General features: G+C 36.9%; 1 protein-coding gene across 1 annotated transcript; it reads right to left on the minus strand.

Moving 5' to 3' along the window:
* Window positions 1-263: 263 nt before the first annotated feature.
* On the minus strand, window positions 264-16,346 carry LOC139139169 (uncharacterized). Its single transcript, XM_070707977.1, has 8 exons — window positions 16,180-16,346; window positions 11,994-12,220; window positions 11,294-11,534; window positions 4,936-5,114; window positions 4,112-4,280; window positions 2,978-3,091; window positions 1,911-2,069; window positions 264-1,217 (listed from the first exon to the last, which is right to left on the minus strand). The coding sequence occupies exons 1-8, from the start codon at window positions 16,208-16,210 to the stop codon at window positions 1,123-1,125; spliced, it is 1,215 nt and encodes a 404-aa protein (XP_070564078.1). The 5' UTR covers window positions 16,211-16,346; the 3' UTR covers window positions 264-1,122.
* Between the last annotated feature and the right edge of the window lie 5,455 nt (window positions 16,347-21,801).

A 21,801-nucleotide genomic window follows, 5' to 3' on the forward strand; every position in this document is an offset into this window, starting at 1 on the left:
CTCCCCCTGGGGTGTTCTACCAGTTTTACTAGTTAAAAAACAAAATGAATACCACCTCCCGGATTGCACCAGACTGCACCATTGCACGTATCAATTTCTCAAATTTTTCACAGGATCTAGGACAAAACTGAACTGTTGTGAAAACATCCTTTATTACATGTATCACAGAAATATATATTTTAATTGACTTCAGTTCAATAACCATTTTGACATTTAACCATACCGCGTTCAGGTTTTTCATTAAAAGCTGGCAGGTGGAGAACTGACACAAGAAGGTCACAGATTTTCCATTCCTGCATATACGTTGGTCTTCAATCTCTGGCAAACTCAGAACTCTTTTTCACAAAATGTATTGTCATTGTTTGGTTGTTGAATACTGTGACTCAAACACTGATCATGCAAAACTGTAAAAAATACCAGTGTTCAATGTTATTTTCAAACAATGTACCGAGTACAAAATAAATTGAACGCCTCTTAAATTGTACCATTACACACATCAATTTCTCAAAATTTTCGATACGAGAGAGGGAACCCCCTCTCGTGCCCCCTTGGGTGTTCTAAAAGTTTTACTTTGTAAAAAACAAATTAACAATCACATCTCAGATTGCACGAGACTGCACCATTGCACACATCAGTTACTCAAAATTTCCCATGCAAGACAGGGAACAGCCCCTCTGATGCTTTCCCCCTCAGCCTCTCGTCCCCCCCCCCTCTGTATTTTAAGCTAATTACATATTTGTATATGTATAATTAATGGATTTTTGAAGTAATCGACGGTGAATACTGTTCGTGACGTTGATTATTACAATTTCAAGGAGTTGCACATTGGTGTCGAAAGTTTCAATTTACAGAAAAGTACAATATATGCTAAAACACGGCAGCATTCTCAGTTTACATATCTGTATATGTGGAGAGCTTTGGTCCGGCAGAGCAACTTTGAATTCTATCTTACACTCGAAAGGAATTATCAAAACTTTACCAAACCAAATTATTAAAAGTGTATGCTTGTGAGAATATCATGAATACCTTTCCGATCAGTATGATGAAGAATTAGTGAAATCACAGTACTGAAATCAAAGGAAATCGATAAAACAGTAATGTTATTCGTCTTTGTTATTGTCGTCAGTGAACACAAATCCAACCGCTGATTACGCCGATGAGGGCGCTGACGGCAACGCTGAACGTCACACCATATTGGTGTGGTGAGCTTGCTCCTCCTGCATTTGGGAGAAATATCAGAAACGTTATGAGGCAAAATTATGAAAAAAAACCTGATAAGCGATACACCTATAAATCAATTCATATTACGTGGAGAAACCTTTGCTAAATTATGACGTCAACGGGACCACAATAAGGAAAGGGCGGGAGGCAAAAATAGATAAATATCGAGAGGAGAAAGACTTTAAGACACCAAGGACAAATACAAAAACTGGTCAGTCTATATAATAATTAATATTATGAAGACCCGGGTAAAGTCACCGGAACATGCTTTATGAACAACAACAAAACCTTACATCTTTTTAGAGGAATTTTTGTACATTTTTAGAGGACAAAGATGCATAACATTTATTGAACATCTCAAAATCAACCAAGAACTACAAAATTTTCGACCATACATGATTCCAGTGCAGGGAGATTTTCAGACTTTTAATTAGCTATCAGCTAATTAGCTTATGTATTTCTTGTAGATACACAGAAATTATTCGACGTTCTTTATCCGTCACGTGATTATGTGAATGGAACTTGTGGTATGTATTGTAGTACCCTCTCAGTATGTTGCCTGCTTCTTATGACATAACTTGCTGCTACTAAAACAGAACTGCATTGGATAAAGCTATGCAATACTAGCAGAACAACCATTGGGCTCTTTTTATTTGTATCTTGCCAACGAATTTAAAGTATGTACATACCCACAGAACAGCGAGTCGAATTTTCAGATCCTAGTTCAATCAGCATGTTAACCGCTGCTTTGGTTGTCCTTGCTAGGAACAGCAGGTTATCGTTGGTTATCATTCCTTTGTTGTCACATGGTTTGTGATAACAATCTGTCATCGGCTTTCGGAAATTAGCTGGGGAAATTCAGTGAAACAAGGTACATTTGAGAAAACTGAAGTTGAGTCATGCATGTACCAATTCTGCACTTGCTGTTTATGGAATGGTTGGGGCAAATTTGATAAAAAATCACTACGGATGAAGTATTTTACATTCGATAGATACATTCATATCGGCCGCAAAAGTAACTGTGAGTGAGGTTCTGTAAAGTCCAATAGATTAATGCAAACTAGAATCCAGTCTTTTTTACCTTATTTAAATTAGTCTATAGTGCTAATTCCAATAAGTTGTCAGACATTGCCAAGCAAATTTCGTTGCACGTCTCAACGTGTGTGACTCGAGTCTTGAACTACAATGTTTACGTCCTGTATGTAACCAAAATGTCTTGAAATACAAATGAGTTGATCATTTGTTGACTTCACAAGTGCTGAGTTTTAAAGTTTCGCGTGATTGATGAGCGCCATCAAGCGGTTGTACGTGAAAGTATACTGTGTCTGATTGAAATTTCGATGAAGCCTGTGAGCCTTGGATTACTAATGACGTAAAGGAACACATCTTTAACTTGCGTGATTGACAATCAAATAGCGCCAGTGAACTCGATTTTTAAGTGGAGCGATGCCCTTGATACAAGCATACTGAAAGGGGCAAGCCCCGTGCGTTGTAAATTAACATAGGCAATTTTAGTTGCCTTCCCTCTTCTGATTGGGCCACACGATTTTGATTCTGTTGAAGAACTTAAAATGCTGCACAAGAAACTGCAAGATGGTTATACGCACGGTCTGATTTGGAAGACTGAACTTCGCCGACCGTGGATTGCTCTTTACATCACCTTCTTTTCATTAGCCTCGGGAAGAACACCACAAACAACTGGAATTATAATAATGCCTTTGCGTATAAGAGATAACCTGGTATACTGGCGACTTACCGGTATCCGTTATGAACAGAGCGGGAAGATATGGTGGCCCCTTGAACCAAAATCGAGTGTGGTCACTCCTAAAAAAATCTCCAAAAGCTCGTGCTTGCTCTTGTGTCGGTACGCCTGCAGTCAAATCAAACATAGGATATTTCAGTTAATAACCTTTGGGCGACCTCTATCTATTTGATATTAATTACAATACAGTGAAGAACCAAACCAAGATACATAGGTCATCTGCTGGTCTGAAGACTAATACTACCATATGCAGTAATAGAGTGCGAAGCCATTGCAGTGAACTGCAATAAAACTGCTTTCACTAATTAGTTTCAGCTGTAGCCGTGGCCACTTTGGTGTTGAACAAGGCTACTTGATAAAGACCAAAAAGTCTGCTTGTACAAAGTCACAACTAGCTCTGTCTGAGGCTCGAGTTGTAAATGAGAGTTTACGATTGGCACAATGTAACATTACCATGCACTGGTCCATGTACAAATCTTTTTTATTTCAACTTCCCCAGACAAACTGTCTGCATGGGACATACAATGTTGTCGACTTTGCCAGCTGACTACAGCTGAAACTAATTAGTATGAGCAGTTTTATTGCAGTTCACTGCAGTGGCTTCGCGCTCTATTACTGAAAATGGTAGTATTAGTCTTCAGACCAGCAGATAACGTGTTTTTAATATATTAATGTGTGGTAGTTTAGAAGTCAATAACGATTGGGCAAGTTTGTCAGTTTTGACGCTCAGCGTGTAACACTTCGACATTATCGATAGCGGCCGACATTCTTCTGGCCACGGTCAAACGAGGTGGAAGGTGATATTTCGTCTTTACATCAGCTCACCAAAAACAGTTCAGTTAAACATCAAGTGTTCCAGTAGATGCGAGTATCTTTATCAGAAAAACAGCAGGCAAGATTTAAAGTTTATGTTTTTAAGGATAGTTTTGGCATTAGTGAAGTTATCATGTGCTTTTTTCTTTCGATGGACAAGTCGGTCAGTGAGTTGGCCAACCGCATAGGTACGTTCTCACTGGAGATGGCGTACAGCAGACTACTCACAGAGATTCAAATTGAAATATTCCAGTCAATAAACTGGCCGATAACTGTTAATATGCTCGATGGGGATGTCAAAATATAAGACCTCACCTTGGATGGGTAACTCAAACACTTCGGTGTGGGTGTCCGGGACATCAATCATCCCTAAGTGCTGGACAAATTTTGCGGAAAACACCGCATCGGTCTGTCTTCCGATCACAGTGAGGAAATCACCCCGATAATTTCGCGAAATTATGTTCCGAGCGACGTCCGGAAAATGCTACGACCGAAAGAAAAGATCACTGCGTATAATATGCATTTTTGTACGTGACTTTTGTTGCAAAGTGTGAAATTTGTGCTACTAACAACAAAGTCTACTGTTACAATACCAACTTTGAAGGAAAATCACATTCTTGTGGACAAAGTAAAATACAAGTAAAATTAAAACTATGTGGAATTATACACCCATTCAAGATAAGCCATGTTCTTTACTTCAATGTTCAGTTTACAACTCAGTGTGCGAACTTCAGGCCCGGAGTAAAGGATTACCTTGAATTCATACATTGCCACAGTCTTATTTCAGACAAGTTATGCTATTTTAAGGAAAATGGCAAATTTTTTACATCTGCTTAGTCATCCTCCATACGTTTCTGATGTTTTTGACAACACCTAGAATAGCTGACACATTGTCAAACGTTTCTGAACTTAATTTCAATTTCTTTCATAGTGACACTATATATATATATATATATATATATATATATATATATATATATATATATATATATATATATATATATATATATATATATATATGTATGTATATATATATTCGCCCAGGAAACTACTGTTTTGCAATTTAAATTCTTGGTTGTCACCGTCAAGACCAATTCTTTCCATACGAAGACACACAGTTATTAACTTTTCCGACTAACCTGGATTATTTCTTCTGGAAACTGTTGCGAGTTGTCGATTTTGTTGTAGTTCAAAACCGTTTCCATCACCATGGCGCCCTGGAATTGACTTCTTGTCGTTTGGTTAATTTTCAAAACTGGTTCCAGCCAGTCGTTCACAAAATGGTAACTTCCGATGCAGATGTCGTGAAAATCATTACCTGGTAATCGTGATAAAGTGACAACTTGATTACTATGGGGGAAATCATTTGAGTAATCAGATAATCCTAAGGACATACCCTTTTACGGCATTTGTAGCATCTGCACTGACGTAAAGTATGATGAAAACCTCACCACTGGCACCTTAGGTGTGCAGGTTAATCTTGTTGTTACACAGCCAATACCATCACCGCCGCCGCTATCAACGACCACGAGGATGCTTATGATGATAAAATTGCCAGAATAGCTCAAAAGCTATGATTAGGACAACCATAAAGTAGACGCCAGAGACATTGTGTCACTAAGTAAGCATATGGTTACAATTTGATCAATTGCCCGGATGTACAAAATATAGGATCTACTAGTATATACATTACTATGTTGAGTTGCAGTGTGGAAAACGTGGCGAGGAGGGAAAAGGATATCATCAGCAATAGGATGAAAGGATCCCTGAAGGTTTTTGATAACAACAGCAGGAAAGAAACTGCCCGAGATCGAGCCGGCTGGCGACTGGGCATCAGAAAAGGTGGCATTGCACGCGAAGCAAGGACAGATGCTACAGAGAAACGAAGGCAGGCTATGGAACCATATGCAAGAAACCATGTATTGGACGACCCTGCCGTGCTCTGTCCTCACTGTAAAAGAACATTTCGTGCGCAAATTGGACTTATGAGCCATCTCCGCACTTGCAGACTGTCCTCACTACTCTTGGTTGACTAAAAGTGGTTGTCTTCGCTTCGCGGTGGACACGTACACAGAACATCTATTGCCATCACTTAAAGGAACCACAAGAAGGCTTTTAGTGATGACAAGACGTAATTAAAAGACATGTAAAATCGTGATGAAGTCAATGTTGTGTATATAACTTGTAAAATCGTGACGCATATATATATATATATATATATATATATATATATATATATATATATATATATATATATATATATATATATATATATATATATATATATATATATATATATATATAAGAAACTTGGGTTAAAACACACTACCACACCTGGTTGTTAGGTTCCAAACGTATTTATTATACCTCAAACACAACGTTTCGCTCTAAATTTAGAGCTTCTTCAGGTGTTTTCTGCAATAAAAAGTACGAACATGAAAATTACAATGGTTGAATTGTGTAGGAAAACGAGCAATGTAGAGTTATAAGTCTGTGAAAATCTGGAAATGTACATGAATGACAGGAGAGACTAAAAAATTACAATGGTTAAATTGTATAGAAAAACGAGCAATAAGGAATTACAAGTATCTGAAAATCTGTAAATGTACATATATTTTCAGATACTTGTAACTCCACATTGCTCATTTTTCTATACAATTCAACCATTGTAATTTTTTAGTCTCTCCTGTCATTCATGTACATTTCCAGATTTTCACAGACTTATAACTCTACATTGCTCGTTTTCTTACACAATTCAACCATTGTAATTTTCATGTTCGTACTTTTTATTGCAGAAAACACCTGAAGAAGCTCTAAATTTAGAGCGAAACGTTGTGTTTGAGGTATAATAAATACGTTTGGAACCTAACAACCAGGTGTGGTAGTGTGTTTCGACCCAGGTTTCTTCTATCTTCAACCCATTCCACGCTCCACTGGGGATCACCTGAATTCCTACAATTTCTTATATATATATATATATATATATATATATATATATATATATATATATATATATATATATATATATATATATGAGGACATCTGTATACTTCAATATATATATATATATATATATATATATATATATATATATATATATATATATATATATATATATATTATATATATCAGTACTGGGAGGGAAGATGCTGTACAAAATAAAAATGACCAGATAGTCCATTCGCTGATAGCTCTTTTGAAAAATTTTGTATAAGTGTGTATGATACTGTTAAAACAACCATGTTACTAGTAGAGTAACAGTCGTTAGTTGGCCATTGTTATGTGTTTATCGGAGACTTATCGACAACAGGTGGATAACACCTTAACTTTTATGACTTGGAACATTCAAGGAGTCAAACAGAAGCTGAATGACCAAGACTTCTTGAATACTATTAATTCTTTTGACTTTGTAGTTTAGAAGAAAGTTGGTTAGATTCTGTAGACAATTTTTCCTTGTCTGATTTTAGTTATTTTCGTAGTGATAGGAAAAAGAAGAAAACAGCAAAACGAAACTCTGGTGGTACTATATTTCTGTTCAAACATAAATATAAAAGAGGAGTACAGAAAATCTCTACGATTATACCTGATACAATATGGGTCAAACTAGATAAACTTTTTTTAACTTTGAAAAAGACATATTTATCTGTGCAACATATTTCCCACCAGATAATTCATCCATTTACAAAGAGAAGGTAAATACTCTCTTTGAAGATATTGAAAAAGAAATAATCAATTACTCATCCGAGGGTGAAATAATTATTATGGGTGATTTCAATGCACGTACAGGAAGACTTGATGATTACGTTACAGATGACTCAAGAGACCATATTACATTACCAAATATGTATGCTATAGATAATTTCAGAGCAAGATTGAATAAGGATAATAATACCAATTCATATGGAAGGAAACTTATTGACCTCTGTTTATCAACAGACATGAAAATTGTCAATGGCAGAAAAATTGGCGACTTGTATGGAGATTTTACATGTTACACATATAACGGCTCAAGCCTTGTGGACTATGTAATTGCACAATCAAGCCTTCACTTTAAAATTCAATACTTGATAGTTCACCAATTGACCCACTTATCAGACCATTGTCCACTATCTTTTGCACTCACTGGGCAAGTCAGAACTGAAAATGTGGACAACAGTACAGGTTTTAACCCCCTTCCCAAAAGATATTTATGGGAACAAAGTTCAACTGAGAAGTACCAAGAGGCTCTCCAAAGCCCACCAGTCAGTTCCAAAATTATTCAGTATTTACACACTAATTATTTGACTGGTAATATTGATGATGCTGTACAAGGCTTGAATGATATAATTTACACGGCTGCAGACATGTCACTCAAAACCTGCACTCATAAAGTTATAAAGAAAGGCAATGTGAAAAAGAAAACAGGTCGTCGATGGTATGACAAATCATGTTTTATAATAAAACGTGAAGTTAGAGCAATGGGTAACTGATTGTGAAATATCCAAATGACCCATATGTGAGAGGTCGCTATTTTCAACTTAAGAAGGAGTATAAAAAGTTAATTAGAACTAAAAAGAGAATGTACCAGGAGAATCTTTTAAATAATATCACGGAAGTGAATGGTGGTAACTTAGATCAATTCTGGAGTGCATTGAAAGAATTAAAAACCAACAATTCCTTACCAACAAATGATGATATCAGTAATAGTATAAGTGTTGAGGAATGGATCAAGCATTTCTCAAATCAAAATAAGAAATATAACCATAGTTCAAAATTAGACAAAATTATAAAGGAGCTAGAAAGTAAGGAAATTAATGAAGAATTGAATGGGGATATTACTTCCACTGAAATCATGAAGGCAATTAAACAGTTAAAAAAGAAAAAGTCGCCAGGTGATGATAAAATAATCAATGAAATGTTAATAAGTGGTCAGTCTGTCCTTCTGAAACCAATTACAAAACTCTTTAATAGTATTTTAAATTCAAAAAAGTTTCCAGACATTTGGCGCACTAGCATTATAAAACCACTTTTCAATCAGGGATAAAAATAACCCAAATAACTACAGAGGGATAGCTCTATCAAGTTGTCTCTCAAAACTTTTCACGTCAGTTTTGAATAACAGATTACATAAATATGTTGAGAGTCATGATATTCTAAGTCAATATCAGGCTGGGTTTAGGCCTGGATTTCGAACAACAGACAACATGTTCATCTTAAAATCGGTTATTGATAAGTATATTAGTAAATCAAACATTGAAAATGCGAAGGATAAAAGGAAAAATGTAAATAGGTTGTTTGTAGGATTTGTTGATTTTAGAAAGGCATTTGATAGTATTTGGCGTCAAGGGCTCTATTATAAGTTACTAACACACAATATTAATGGCAATATTTATCAAATAATTAAAAGTATGTATGACGAAGTCAAATACAGTATAAAACTTAATGGTGGAATCACACGACAGTTCAAATCAATGCGAGGAGTTAGGCAAGGTTGCAATATTAGTCCCATTCTTTTTAATCTGTTTGTTAACGATTTATCAGGTTACTTTGATGATAGGTGTGAACCAGTTAATTTAGGACAGTCTCTGATCAATTTCCTATTATATGCTGATGATCTTGTATTAATTTCAGAATCAGAGGCTGGATTACAGCGTTGCTTTGATAAACTTCATTCATATTGTAATGACTGGAATTTAGAAGTCAACACTAACAAAACCAAAGTCATTGTTTTCAACAAGAATGCTAGGGTCCTTCGTCATAGATATAACTTTTATTATAATAGTATGAAATTAGAAATTGTTCAAAGCTACAAATACTTAGGCATAGACTTCAAATGTAATGGAAGTTTGACATTGCAAAGGAGACTCTATACAAGAAGGCACTGAAAGCGTTCTTTTATATTAGAAAAGTGGTCAGTTCATCAGCTAACATAAATATTCATGCATGGATTCATATTTTTGACCATGTTATTAGGCCTATACTAACTTATGGATGTAAAATTTGGGGAACTGAGAAATATTCAGATAGGACACCAATTGAAAAATTGAATCTTAAGTTGTGTAAAATACTTCTCCAAGTTAATCAGTCAGCAACAAATTTAGCAGTGAGAGGTGAGATGGGCAGGCATCCTCTTTTAACTTTTATCAAGAAAATGATGGTTAAATATTGGTATAGAACATACACTAAGAAAGAAAATACTTTGATCCATGAGGTGATGGTATTTTGTACTAACAATAACATGGCCTGGGCAACTGCAATGCAAGAAATTACAGGATTGGAGAGTGTTGGTAATTTTTGGCAAAATGATACACATAGTGTGAAAAACTTAACAGATAAGATAAGTAATGACTACATTTTAAAATGGAAAAATGAAGTTAATGCAGAAAAGACATCATCAGGAGAGAATAACAAATTACGCATTTATAGAAAGTTTAAAACAGATTTTAAAATGGAAAAGTATTTAAGCTGTATCAAGGATAAAAATGACAGAAAATACATTACCAAGCTGAGAATAAGTGACCATAATCTGATGATTGAGAAAGGTAGACACATGAGACCAAAACTAAAAGCTGAGGACAGAATTTGTAATAGGTGTGATACTAACTCAGTTGAGGACGAATTTCATTATATCATGTGTTGTCCATGTCATACACAATCACGACAAAAATTGTTAGACTCGATAGCAGTCAACAATGAAAACTTCAACAACTGGGATTTGCAAGCCAAATTTTGCTACATAATGAGCAATACAGATAGCATGATATACCTCACAACATTTATCAAAGAAACACATGTTTTTTAAGATTACCCAACATTTCATATTCTCCATAAAGTTATATCTTATATTTATATATTTATATTTATTATTTTTTGATAAGTATCCTTTTCTTATTTTTGTAGTATTAGTTCTTGACTATGTTCACCTTTGAGGGAATAACGTCAATAAAGTTATAATTAATTAGTTATAATTATATATATATATATATATATATATATATATATATATATATATATATATATATATATATATATATATATATATATATATATATATATATCGCCTTGGTAAATACCTGATGAACACTTATGGAGCTTTTGATGATGTTCGTTCTTTGCTACATGATAATTGTTATAAACTAACCCTGCTGATGTTATATATGCATCATTCATCTGACATCACAGAGAACACATAATGATCCACTCTTTGCATTTGCATGACGTTACTGTACACCATACTTATTTCCGTCCGAGTGAATTTAAACTTTATGACTACTTCTGACTATAAATATATATATTGGCTTGACACATATTAAAAGTGGTTTGCCAATTTTCCAAGGTTCAGAACTTTCACAATGGGATGACATTATGCAGAAAGGTAGAGGCGGTTACTTTGGCAGCACAAAATGCCTAAAATACAGTTGCCCCGTCCTCCAGAAAAAGCTAAAACTTTACTGTAATATTCACAATCAACACAAACAAACGATGATGAAGAAACATGAATATGGTAAATAAGCTTACAGCCTGTGTTTTGGTTCTCCTCGAGATCAAATGCCACAAAGAGTATTGTGTTTTTCGATTTACAAATCTGTTTTGTGACCATAGCAGCAGCCTCCAGAAGGACAGCGACACCAGATCCATTATCATCCACACCGAACGTGTTGTTTGTTGTGTCGTAGTGCGCCCCCAATAGAATGACCTGGTCATCTGTAGTGCCGACTCTTTCACCCGGTATCATACCAATTATATTAATTCCACTATACTGAGAGAGAAAAATGAAGAAAAACTGAACAACTATGCTAAATTGTCAAGTAAAATATAACAACTTAGTGATAGATAGTTGCTATCCCCAGAAAATCACAACACTGACTCAGAAAAGTTTCGCGTCCGAACTGCAACATGTATACGACATGGCATCTACAGTTGCTGGACCCAATCACGGTATCTGTGAGCGCTTTTATACTGCGGATTTCAAGCATACATTAATATGTTCAGCTACAGACCGAGGAAAGCTTGCATGGCAAGCCAACATAGCATATAGACAGCAAAACCGTAAACGCAACTTCATTTACGCGTCAAAGAATAGAATTATGCTTGTCACCCCTCTATCTGCTAAAATGTTTATCAAACGGCGACGTACGATGGGGACTTTCCGTGTATGACGTTTTCCAAACTATTTTTGTTTGACTCTTCGAGATTTATGACTTAGTACGTTACTTACACTATTATACAGTCCTGAAAAGTGATTATAGTGGACTTGTAAGTTGAAGCTCCTCAACGTATCTGCGATGTATTTTCTGACATCGTCTTTATTGGCTAGATTTACGTCATGGTGCCTATTTTCGCTGAAGTGGTCGTCAAGACGTTGACGTAACTGACTGACAATATCAGAAAGGTCGTCCTTCTCGGAGTCATCTGCCAAGATGTATTCACCAGCTAGTAAGGCAACTGTGTAATAAAAATATTTATCACCATCATTGATCATCCACAACACCAGCAAGATCACCATCACCATCAACATTGACATGCTATATAATGTTTTGGATTGTTTAAAAAGCCAGCTTCCGAATTAGCTCATGGGTCTATGGTTGAAGCGTCCACCCTTTCTGTGGGGCAGAACACGCATGCGCAAGACCAGACTTTTGTCTTCTATGACTGCATGAAGAGGTAAATTCGCATATTTCTGGAAAGCGAGACTGAATGTATTACCTAGAAAAACAATTCTTTTAGTGGTTCAGGGAAGAGTTACATTTTGAACGTTTAGTTACTGCAATTTTACTAGCACGAGATTGGAATAGAAAGAAAGTATTATCACAACGATTATGTGTCATGTAGTAATTAGTCCGAATATCTGTCACCTAGGCGCAGTCTACCTGAACGTGTTATCCAAGCACTGCCTTTCGATACATGCTCCAAAAACGCCAACCTGGCTACGTACACATGTTTACCCAAACTTGTATGTGAATGCAATCTCGCGGTAATTTATTGACGGGCAGCTACCCAGGTTGCATAGCAGGAGAAGAGCTGTGGTTACCTGACGTTTATAAGAGGGTTTGTGTTTGAATTTATTACTACCTGGGTTCTTCGTAAGCATGTTTGGTACTTGACACTGTACAGGCAAGTGCTTACAGTACGACACTACATTCAGATCGTGTTTACAAGGTCTTTTCCTTTGCGTTGAGAGCAAAAAAGGAATATTCCATGCGTTGTTTAGACCAATCTCGAACAAGTTCGACTACTAGACCGCGAACAACGGCGAAAATGCCCAAGTTATAAATAAAAGGCTAGATTATAATGGCAGAGTATTGTGACATGGTGTCGATTCGAGGCCTGTACCATGCCTGCATCCTCATGTCCTGTACCCTGCACCATGTCAAGTCACATGATGTCAGGCAAACTGCGTTTGTTTAGTGTGAACCATCTACACACTGAACCCTGAAAAACAAACCTCTCCGAGTCTTCATGATGGGTAAAATTGACTTGAAAAAAAATTAATATGTTGTAGGTTTACATCTTAGATATGCCGAAGGAAAATAAGCCAAAAATATAGCAGTTTTCACAATTTCTCAACTCAATTCGAACAAAATGTATCAAAGGTTATACATATCATAGCAGTTAGGTCAAAAGGCTTAACGTCTGCTACTAAATTCTAGGTGAGAAGAAAACATTGTGGCCTTTGAAAAAAGCCGCCAACGGCGAATAAAGGGGCCAGAGGTTACAGGATTGCAAGGTGGTGATGGGAAATGCATAAACATCACGAAGGCTGTCGCTCCATGCCGTTGCCTTTGCTAAACCGAAAGTTGAAGAAAACGGCATTTTCCTGTGTATACTGGGCTTGCAATCTTTTTTCGTTTATAATTGTCCGTATAATTAAGCTATTTGTCAGCTATAATTTAGAGATAATGTCGTTATGATCTTATGAACGTGTTCGAAACTGTTGCGATTTTGTTTGTTCGCTTTGCAAAACAAGTGTTAGCAGGTATGCCATTTCCGAGTTGAGAAGGGTAAGGCAAGTCTTTAGCAAAGTGGATGATCAAAGACTTATATGGGAATATTTGGGGGTTTGTTTCGTGTGCCAGTATGTTCTGAATGAAGAATACTGTGATTGAAGAATGAAGAATGCACTATGATTTACGTCTTCAATGAGAGGTGTTTGAATGAAGATTATGCATAAATATTTGCGCAGAAGCAAATGAGACGCTCTCCTTTGTCGAGCCCTACTTTCTTTTCTAGCATTCAGATTGATCACACTGCACTAGCACATAAACCTGAAATCCAGTATATGTATTATGAAGTTCTTGTGGACCAATTTAAAAAAGATACCGGCGCTGATAACAAAATTCTAAGAATACAATGGCCGGTTGTTTGTCCAATTTGTAGACACTGGCTGGAAGTAGCTAGAAACTGTAATGAAAGTAGGCCACATAATTTTCAATCCACGCTATTTGGCATGGACTCAATAGGTCCGTTCATCAGCCGCTACATACCAGTTTCTGTCAGTAAAAAACACGAGCAGCTTTGTTGAAAATTGTGAGAGTGATATGTTATTTTTGATAATAAAATCTAAGAAAAACTACAAGTTTGTCGTATGTTGCATGTGCAATTTCAGGGCCCAAAAATTGGTGGGTTGCAGGTATGTCACCCTAATCGCTGTCACTCAAAAGTCGACAAGTTGTTTGTTTGAGGTATATTCAACTCAAAGTGAATCGATATTTAGAACACAATATATCCTTGTGGCTTCTGAGTGGCTGCATGCCGGATGGCTAGTGCAATGGGTCAGTTCTATAACATTTTCCAACTTCACAACACAGCCAAGATTGCACACAAAGCCACCTGTTCATGCTTTCAAAATATGCTTTCAAAATAAACAATTTGACTTTTTCAGTAACTATTGATTTTCCAACACAATGCATCGATTATATATTTGTGTTTACATAATCTCTAAAGCTGTAAAAGATTGCTTGGGTTTAAACTTAACATTGACAAGGGGAAAACATCTTTTCTAGTCAACATGTAGGAGCTTTCGGAGTGTGAACAGTAAGTCAATATTGTCTTGCTTTAATATCAGATATTGAAGTCACGTCCATGATTATAAATAAAATACTGCCCTCAAGATCACTACAGAGTCTACATAAACGTTGTTCGTCTCGTCTTGGTTGTAGGGAAAAGGCGCCCGATTTAATTCATTCAAAGTTTTTGCACTTAGATCGTGCCAAATTACACGACCTTCCACTCCAAGATGGCGTTTTGTGATTTCGGAGAGCGTTCGCTCATGTCACGATTGATCCAACGAGTAATATAATTGTGTAATCGCACTTTTTAACACATTGTGTATAAAGACATTACATTATGTCACTTCACGGACGGACGTAGTCTCTCTATGCATTATACTTTACAGTCTCTGGCTTGATTAGCACAACTTCATGACTCATGATACAAAAATGGGCACAAGTTCATACATATATTTTATTGACTCCGGTTTATCTAGTAACTTGCTATTAATGGCTGGGAAACTCTGACACAAGTGCAACCCATGACATGTAACTTCCTCTAAACGGTCCTGCTTAACTACTTCGATGTGGCCATTTGTCAATTGTGCTACTTATAATATAACGTAAGGGAAGTTAAATAATAGAAATGTTAATGATTAAAGCACAATGATGCCACAAAAATACATGTATACATTTTCTCATATTCGACCTTTGTGATAATGTATACATGGCAATTTTCAGTTTGGAATTTCAAAATGGCTGACTCTCATAAAAAGTTCAAAATTTGTGCATACTATTTATTGAAACCAAATGTTAAGAAGATCAAGGTGTTGTAATTATATGTAACAGGAACAGAACAGTGTGAGTTTATGGTATTTTTTAAGATTTTTGTCCCCAGGTTTTCCGTTTTTGAAAGGTTTCCCCGTCGATTTTGTCTCACAAAGATGGCTGACCAATTGACGCATTCAGCTGAAGTTTCCAGAATACACATGACTTCCATCGTCAAAAGGATTTCATGAAAAATGCAGAGAGTTGTAAAGATTTAATGGAAATTCGTGAAATGATCCCCACAGATCAAACCAGACTTCACTACAAAGACAGCAGTTTTCTGACAATCTCTGACAACAAAGAAAATGCGATTTAGAATGGGGAAAAAGGTTTGTTTGTACGCGGTCACGCCCTAATACATTTTCAGATCAAAACATGCCTTTACGAGAAAAAATTCCACTATACTAGGCTGGAAGGAGATTAAATTTTAAACTGGTTATTGACGAATATTTCTGTTCAGAATGGAAGCACGGTATTATGACGGTGATAATGATCGCAATTGTTTCATGAAATGACAGACAAGATGGAAATGAAAAGTGTCATTGAGATATCTTTACAAGTATTCCAATGCCATTGTAGAAAACTTACCGAACAAAGAATATAGACACAGCGTTTTCATCCTGGCACCAACAGTCTGTGCGAGCAAAGGGCAGGGATCAAAATACCCGAAGAAATACGGTCCAGCAATTTCCGATTTCCTCACCCTAAACGACCAGCTATAGAGTTGTCCTTACTATTGCAAATATGCGATGCATAGTATTGCCTGTCAACATGCTTTGTGCTGGGGAGTCAGTTAATGTATCCCAGAGCGACTGACATGCCGTCAATAAAACCAGGAAGCATTTCACCTTCCCAGAAGTGTGTACACATTTTGACATAAACGTTCTACGAACTGACGAAGGGATGAATTAATTTTTTTAATCAACTGCACGGTCCGTACAGTTTGCTCACGACAGATAAAATGATATCTTTCCTACTTTCGGTATTGAATATTTGTAATTCACGTCATTGCATCATTGAATTTAATTCGCTGAATTTCGAGTGGCCTGGCGGTAATTAAAGTCCAAAGATCGACTCAGCGCTACCACTACCACTACGCAGACGCAAAATGAACAAGAAAAGGCTGCACACGTGGGGATGTCATTATAGCGAGTGACCTCTCGCGTTCTACGAAAGCGAAATGAAAGTGTTGAGTTTAACGAAAATCTGTCCTTCGATTACCAGTAAGCTTCTTTTCCATGAAAATTGTGGTCATATTTCATTTATAACTGCTTAACACTGTAGAAGGTATGCTTATGCGTTTTACGTCCCGGCAAGTCAAGATTGAATGGTGAACTACAAGCCGGGAGCCTGTGAATATTTGAGCAATACTATATATGAAGCACACCCAGCGATGGTATACCACGAGATTTTGACCAGTTCACGACATATGTGCACGAGCGATAGCGAGTGCATATATGTCGTGAACTGGTCAAAATCGAGTGGTATACCGTTGCTGGGTGTGATTTATCGCTAGTACATCATAACAGTAAATTGAAATTCTGCCGTAGAACGTCATAAATGGATTTTTGCTCAAGCTGAGAGCTCGCGCGTATGCCAGCCGTGGTATATCGCCAATATATACATAACAGTTCTTTTCGCGTCTCGACCAATCAGATCGTAGTATTTGGGACATCAATATACTAGTATGATATAATTTCACAGTCTAAATCTAAACTACAAGTACGTTTACGACACAATATATATAGGATTGCGGTGCCAGTACACTATCCTGTGCAGGACCGAATGTTTATAAACTCATAAGTTAACCATGGCAACACCACAAAATACAAAGCACACAAACTAAGAAAAGGGGCTCTATTGTCTATAAGCAAGGCAAACTCCCCGAAAAGAGACTCAAAAAGGCCGACACGAAACAAGCACATAGCCGCCCACGAAAAACCAGAGAACAAAAACCCAACAAGACAGAATTAGGGAAAAAATTCGACTGGAAACCTGTACCCGATTGCAGTGCTGCATGTGCTTAAAGATATCGGGCAAATCTTGAAAATCAACTGAATTTTACGAACGCAAAGCAAAATATCAACTTGAAACAATTCAAATTAAAAATATGAAAGAAAAAATATTACAAAACAAAGAAAAATGGATGCTTCACAGTGAGTGGCACACTGCTAGACTCATACTTCAACCGACACTGGACAAACATCCTAACACCTGTCGACAGGCCATTCATTGGCTGACAATGACGTCACGCTAAGACAATAATTTCCCTCTATTCTTCAAACCGCGGGAAATTTCATTTGAATCTGGGTGTCTGCTGGAAATTAACTTTTGAAGTTGCAATTTGGTTCACACGAATTTACGCTTTACGTCAACAACTCCCGGTGCGAATATAATTAGCTGCAGCCAAGTGTTAAATTCAGTCAAATTTACAAAATCATCAAAACATTTTTCTTAAGATGATATACTGATTTTACATATTCTTGACCTTGACCTTATAATTTGGAGGGAAAAGTTAAGCTGTCTGTAACTGCCCTCCCTACAGCACGTGAAATATATGCCCTTTCACTGCCTCACCCGCGGAGATAAATGCACAGCAGTGTTGCTTTAGTATTTTTGTATAGCAACAGTTCTGCGGTTTGACTTTTAGAGTAGCAATGCACAGTTTTGCCAGCTTAATATAACAGTGACATATGTGTACAGTTCTGAATGGAATGTTAGTGTCACTTATTTTGTTTACGGTTCTGTTTTATACAGCACTGTGTTATGCAGTTTCGTCGCGTATTTTTGGTTTTTTCTTTCATTTTATTTCATCATGAGCAGAAAAAAAAGGTTGACGCGGCGGGTCTCAATTGACGCGCTTGAGGATGAGAAACAAAATTATTATTTTTCTTGGCCTAAGCGTTTTTTTTTCTATCAGCACTATGCTATGTACGACTACTCAATAAGTCTGCGATGTCTTCGTAATAAGATGTGACTCGACGTGAATCACAACAGAAAAGATAAAAAGGAAAGAAAAAGCAATATGTTGTCTACAAAATCTGTTGACTTGGCTTGCTTACAGGAGTAACTTGCAAAGTTAATGAATTTTGATCATAAGGAATTCAATTGAGCAATAAGTCCAGATTTACCTGTAATTCAGTCCCGGAATGAGAGTTACATGAGTGTGTACCGGTGCTCTACTGTCTGTTCTGTGCTGTTTTGTGTCTATGTCTATAACTAGTGTATTACGAATTTTGACCTAGTGTTATCGGATTACGGATGGGTATGATGGGTATTTTGTAAAGGCTTATTATCATCTCGATATACTGACGTTGTAAGTAACCAAATTTTATAATCGGCCATGTTTAAACTTTTTCCAAGTCCCCCTTTAATTAGAAAGTGTGTCGATAAAGACACTCACACGTGTGTCGTATCTTTAATTCATCCTGCAGGAATACTTATCAGTTAGTTCGCATTTCCCATATTGCTGAAATTCGATTCTTGATGTTTGAGTAATATCACGAAAACAGTACACTCCAAGTACATGTACCTCTGAAAGTGTAATTGATTGATTTTGAAAGAAAGATACAACACTCATTTATATTCAGTTAGTTTCCATTTATTAATACTTTATTGGTCGATTGATAATTTATTTGCTTACTTGATACATTATCAGTTGATTGGAATCTTTACTCTTTGACTTTGCTAGGTTATTGGTTGATTTGATACATAATTGGTTGATTTAATACTTCATCGGTTAATTTGATACATTTTTCTTCACTTGGCTACATTATGGGTTGATTTGATACACTATCTCTCTATTTATCTATCTATTATTGATATATATATATATATATATATATATATATATATCGTTCTATTAGTCGAGCAATCGATCAATTCATTCAATCATTCAGTCGATAGAAATATCAATCGACTGATAGATCAGTACATCGATTTATCAATCAGTCGATCTATCGATTGATCAATGGATTGATTGTCCGATCGAGGATAGATCTATCCCTATGAATCTATTCCCATGAATCACTTGATCCAATACAATATTAGTTGATATGATACGTTATCGGTAAATGTTTTGATATGTTGTCGGAAAGGAAAAATTAGTACGTTATCAGTAAATTTTTATTATGTTATCGTTTAGAAAAAAATACTACGTTATCGGTTCGTTACTATACACTATTGGTTGATTAACTACGTTATCGGTAAATTTTTACTACGTTATCGGGTTTGATACGTTATCGGTTAGTTACTATGATATCGATTGTAACATGCCCCGGCCAGCTACAACACCGGCGAAATTAAGGAACCCAACTCATGTCTTTGTGGGTGAAATGGACTGCCAAATGGGTGACCGTTTAATGAAAAACTGTAACTGTAAAATACATCAAACAGGCCACTAATTGATGACACGCAAACATAGTACAAAACGTGTGACCTAACAATAACTATTAAACCTACTTATACGTGTGATAAAGTTGTAAAGGGGAGATACATCAAGTAGGCCACAAAATTGGTGACCAATAAACTGTCACAAATTTCCTCACAATGATAAACATGTTAATAACTGTGAAATACATAAAGAGGGCTACGAAATGGGTGACCAATTAACAGTCCAACAAAGAATTCACCTACATAGGTAACTCATTTAATCTTGCCCAAATCTTGTGGGGCCCAAACACATCATAAGACACACCTTGTGTCGGCCCCACATGAAGAAAGTCCACGTCACTGCAGCCCCTGCGAACAGTGACTTGTCTTGATCGCTACGTTGACCTGTGCTGTGTTGAGAAATTGGCAAATGAACTGTGCCACATGCATGTTGTACAGATGTATGCTACATTTATACTAGCACAGTACCATTGTCTATCTAGCAATTAGCCATCCTACTTATGTACTGTGCTTGACTACGCTACCACCTTTTGTTTTATTGTAGCAATTGAGGTAAAGCAGTAAGAATTGTAAAGTCTGAATATTACGTTTTGTAATATATCTACAAACGAGTTTGGTTGACCCCCTCTTCTTATTACTACCTTGGGAAGTAAGGCACAAAACTCAAGTTCAGATGAGGTCCAGCTGCAGAAATGGCAGTCTTGCCTGGAGGACCCTCTCAGGGCAAAAGAGGATAGGACAAGTCTACACGACGACCTCTTGACCCCCGCCACAGGCGGCGCTGTATGAACGTTTGCAGGAAAAAAAATTCCTTACTTTTGTAAGTTCTTTTCCTTTATTTCTCATTACATGAGGAGGCTGTTAAAACTGAGGTACTGACTGAAAAATTACTCCACAACTTTTCCAAACTTTGACTCGCAGTAGCTTTATAAAGTGATTTATGCACGATGTGTTGCCACATCGGTAGTACTTCAGGGTTTTACCTTGTAATGACAGGGGACGAAAAAGATTGTTAATGTTTAATCCCACACCGCCCTGGAAGATATCCTATAATGCATTGCTGTAAGGCTAACGCCTAAACCGGAAATAGGCTCATTTGGCGTCCAGACACCAAGGCGAGCGGATCGGTTTCGCCGGTCCAATCTTGCCGCATATGGCAAGCAATTGCGATAATGACTAATGCCTTATTTCCAAAATCAGTAAATGACATGCTTTATCCATCCCCAGTTCAGTGAGACACGTTCCCTAGTCAGCAAATGACAATGGGGCCGGGGTACCCCAGGCCTCCCACAAGTATAAGATTGTTGTAGCGAATTCGAAGCAAGCAGTTTTTCTCGCAGAAACAAGTTGCATAATGTACTCAGTAAAACGTTGTCAGGTACATGTAAAATGAAAAGTGACTGAGGTCGAAGTGACTAAGGCACCGGGATTGATTTGACCACAAACAACGACAAGAGGGTGTGAATTACTTGGGTCGAAACGGACAGGGGTCGAGATGACCTGCTGCCCCGGCCCCCAGCTGCAGGCCTAGCGGCCTGGCTATGTTTACATAAGGCGTCTACATTGTAGAAAATCGCTAAAAGTAGGCAGAAAGAAAGCCCCCTTACGTGAAAACGCTAGGGGTCGATAGGGGTCAGCTGACAGTTTGACACATTTCGTACCATTCAGAGTCGAATGATACTACATTGACTGGGTTGACCATACGTCTTTCATCAGAAAACGTCCGGGGAAAAGTGAATACATTGGATGTTTGACCAATCTTTACAAAGCATCAATTTTTCGATCAAAAAATTCATACGTAGAACTAATGAAAACTCG

Source organism: Ptychodera flava, chromosome 8 (assembly GCF_041260155.1).
Source record: "Ptychodera flava strain L36383 chromosome 8, AS_Pfla_20210202, whole genome shotgun sequence".
Taxonomy (NCBI): Eukaryota; Metazoa; Hemichordata; class Enteropneusta; family Ptychoderidae; genus Ptychodera; species Ptychodera flava.

Bases quoted from the DNA above. Each gene is read 5' to 3' on its own strand.
- LOC139139169 (XM_070707977.1), bottom strand. From the start codon at position 16,210: ATGAAAACGCTGTGTCTATATTCTTTGTTCG. The intron at 3,092-4,111 runs GTGAGGTCTTAT...ATTTGACTGCAG, and splicing joins GTTTGAGTTACCCATCCAAG to GCGTACCGACACAAGAGCAA. The intron at 2,070-2,977 runs GTAAGTCGCCAG...GAATTTCCCCAG, and splicing joins TCTGTTCATAACGGATACCG to CTAATTTCCGAAAGCCGATG.